The 1,942-nt window shown below is 48.8% G+C and overlaps 1 protein-coding gene across 1 annotated transcript; it reads left to right on the forward strand.

The window, feature by feature from the left end:
- Positions 1 to 319: 319 nt before the first annotated feature.
- LOC143781185 (chromobox protein homolog hpl-2-like) lies at positions 320 to 1,001 on the forward strand. The gene is made up of 2 exons (XM_077267674.1): positions 320 to 557; positions 762 to 1,001. Exons 1-2 carry the CDS (start codon positions 456 to 458, stop codon positions 993 to 995), a joined length of 336 nt encoding a protein of 111 aa, XP_077123789.1. The 5' UTR covers positions 320 to 455; the 3' UTR covers positions 996 to 1,001.
- The last annotated feature ends 941 nt before the right edge of the window (positions 1,002 to 1,942 follow it).

A 1,942-nucleotide genomic window follows, 5' to 3' on the forward strand; every position in this document is an offset into this window, starting at 1 on the left:
ATCGCCTGACTAAAGCTGCTCATTTTGTTCCGTGCACCGGCCTCCCCTCAGCTAAAGATACGGTGAACTTGGTTATACAGAATGTCTTTCGGTTGCATGGGGTTCCAGATGAGATCATCTCTGACTGAGGAGTGCAGTTCACTTCAAGATTCTGGAAGGGGTTTTGCTCTGCACTCAATATTAATGTCTGTCTCTCTTCCGCTTATCATCCCCAGACAAATGGTCAGACTGAGCGTACCAACCAGACACTGGAACAATATCTAAGATGCTATGTCAGCCATCTCCAGGATGATTGGTTGGAGTTGCTGCTGTTAGCCGAATTTTCATATAACAATTCTCAGAGCGCCTCCACTAAATTTACACCTTTCTTTGCCAATCTGGGTTATCATCCGTGTATCTTACCTAGGTCTCCAATTAATTCTCCGGTTCTGGCAGTGGAGGAAAGGCTGACTGCGATGAGGCAAAATCTGGAGGTTCTGAAGGAATCCCTGACCACAGCTCAAGAACGTTATAAGAGATCGGCTGATAGATTCCGTAAACCTGCACCCATGCTCAAGGTAGGAGATTCCGTGTGGTTAGCAACTAAGAATCTGAAGTTAAATGTTCCTTCACAAAAACTTGGACAGAAATTCATTGGCCCTTTCAAGATCAACGGTATTGTGAGCTCTGTGGCCTGCCGGCTGAAGTTGCCTAGGACTATGAAGGTACACCCAGTTTTTCATGTATCTTTACTAAAGCCTGTATCTCTAAATACCTTCCAGGGACGTGTGGTGCCACCTCCGCAGCCTGTGGTGATTGATGGGCCAGAACAATTTGTGGTGGAGGAAATTGTTGATTCCAGGATTCGCAAGAATCGGCTCCAATATCTGATAAGATGGCAGGGATATCCCCCTGAGGAAGACTCTTGGGAACCTGTGGAAAACATCAATGCCCAACAGAAGATTTCTCGTTTTCATCAGAGATTCCCTGAGAAACCAGGTCCAGGATCGTCCTGAGGCCGCTTTTAAAGAGGGAGTAATGTCAGGATGAACATTTTTTATTACCTTTTTGTGCCCTTTTCCAAGATGGCGTCTTTGGTCTCATGTGCACTGTGTCTTTCTGCTATAAAACTCTACCCCAGCCTTCAGTCTGTGCTAGAGTATTCTGCCTTGCATCCAGCTCCTGACCTCTGGTGACTCCCTGGCTATATACCTGCTCCTGTGAACCTGTGGGGTTATCCTGCTACTCTGTTCTGAGTTCCTGCTGCATACACCAGTTGTTAGGGGTCGAGTTCCTGCCTCTGCACAGGGGGAATCTCGGGCCATCTCCGCTGCGGTCTCCAATTCGTCTCCTGCCGCAGTGGAGTCTGCTCAGCGGAGACGTTGGTCCCAGCGTCTCGCTCAGTCTGACTCTGTACAAAGGGATACTGCTGCTTTTCCAGCTTCTGCCATTGAAGCCAGTGCTGGGTAGCGGCGAGCAGACGCTTTTGGGACTAAGTCCTGCTTTTCTCCTTCTGAGCATGCCCAGGGTAAGATCTCTCATTGGAGATCGAGGGTCACATGCTTGGATAATGCAGCAAAGTCCATTGGTTCTCCAGGAAGGTCCTGAAAGTGCTCAGGCTCTGTGGCAGCGTCTCATTGGTCCTTCTAGGAAGGTCTTGTACTTGCTGCAGCTATAAAAGGCTTGCATGGCCGCACGGCCATGCGCTAGTATCAATCCAAATATGTGCTTTGCGCCAGTGTGGTTATGTATGAATGGATTCAGGGACCCGGCTGAAATAAGCCCCTAGAATACCGGCACCTCCGGTGAGGAGATTGTATGAACGTATTCAGGGACCCGGCTGAAATAAGCCCCTAGAATTCCGGCACCTCCGGTGAGGAGATTGTATGAATGTATTCAGGGACCCGGCTGAAATTAGCCCCTAGAATTCCTAGTCTATACCGCCAAACAGTGCCACCATTCA

The sequence above is a fragment of the Ranitomeya variabilis genome, chromosome 6 (assembly GCF_051348905.1).
Source record: "Ranitomeya variabilis isolate aRanVar5 chromosome 6, aRanVar5.hap1, whole genome shotgun sequence".
In the NCBI taxonomy this organism is placed as follows: domain Eukaryota; kingdom Metazoa; phylum Chordata; class Amphibia; order Anura; family Dendrobatidae; genus Ranitomeya; species Ranitomeya variabilis.

Coding starts and splice junctions, on each gene's coding strand:
- LOC143781185 (XM_077267674.1), top strand. CDS start 456: ATGAGGCAAAATCTGGAGGTTCTGAAGGAATCCCTGACCACAGCTCAA. Junction 558..761: donor AACCTGCACCCATGCTCAAG/GTAGGAGATTCC, acceptor AATACCTTCCAG/GGACGTGTGGTGCCACCTCC.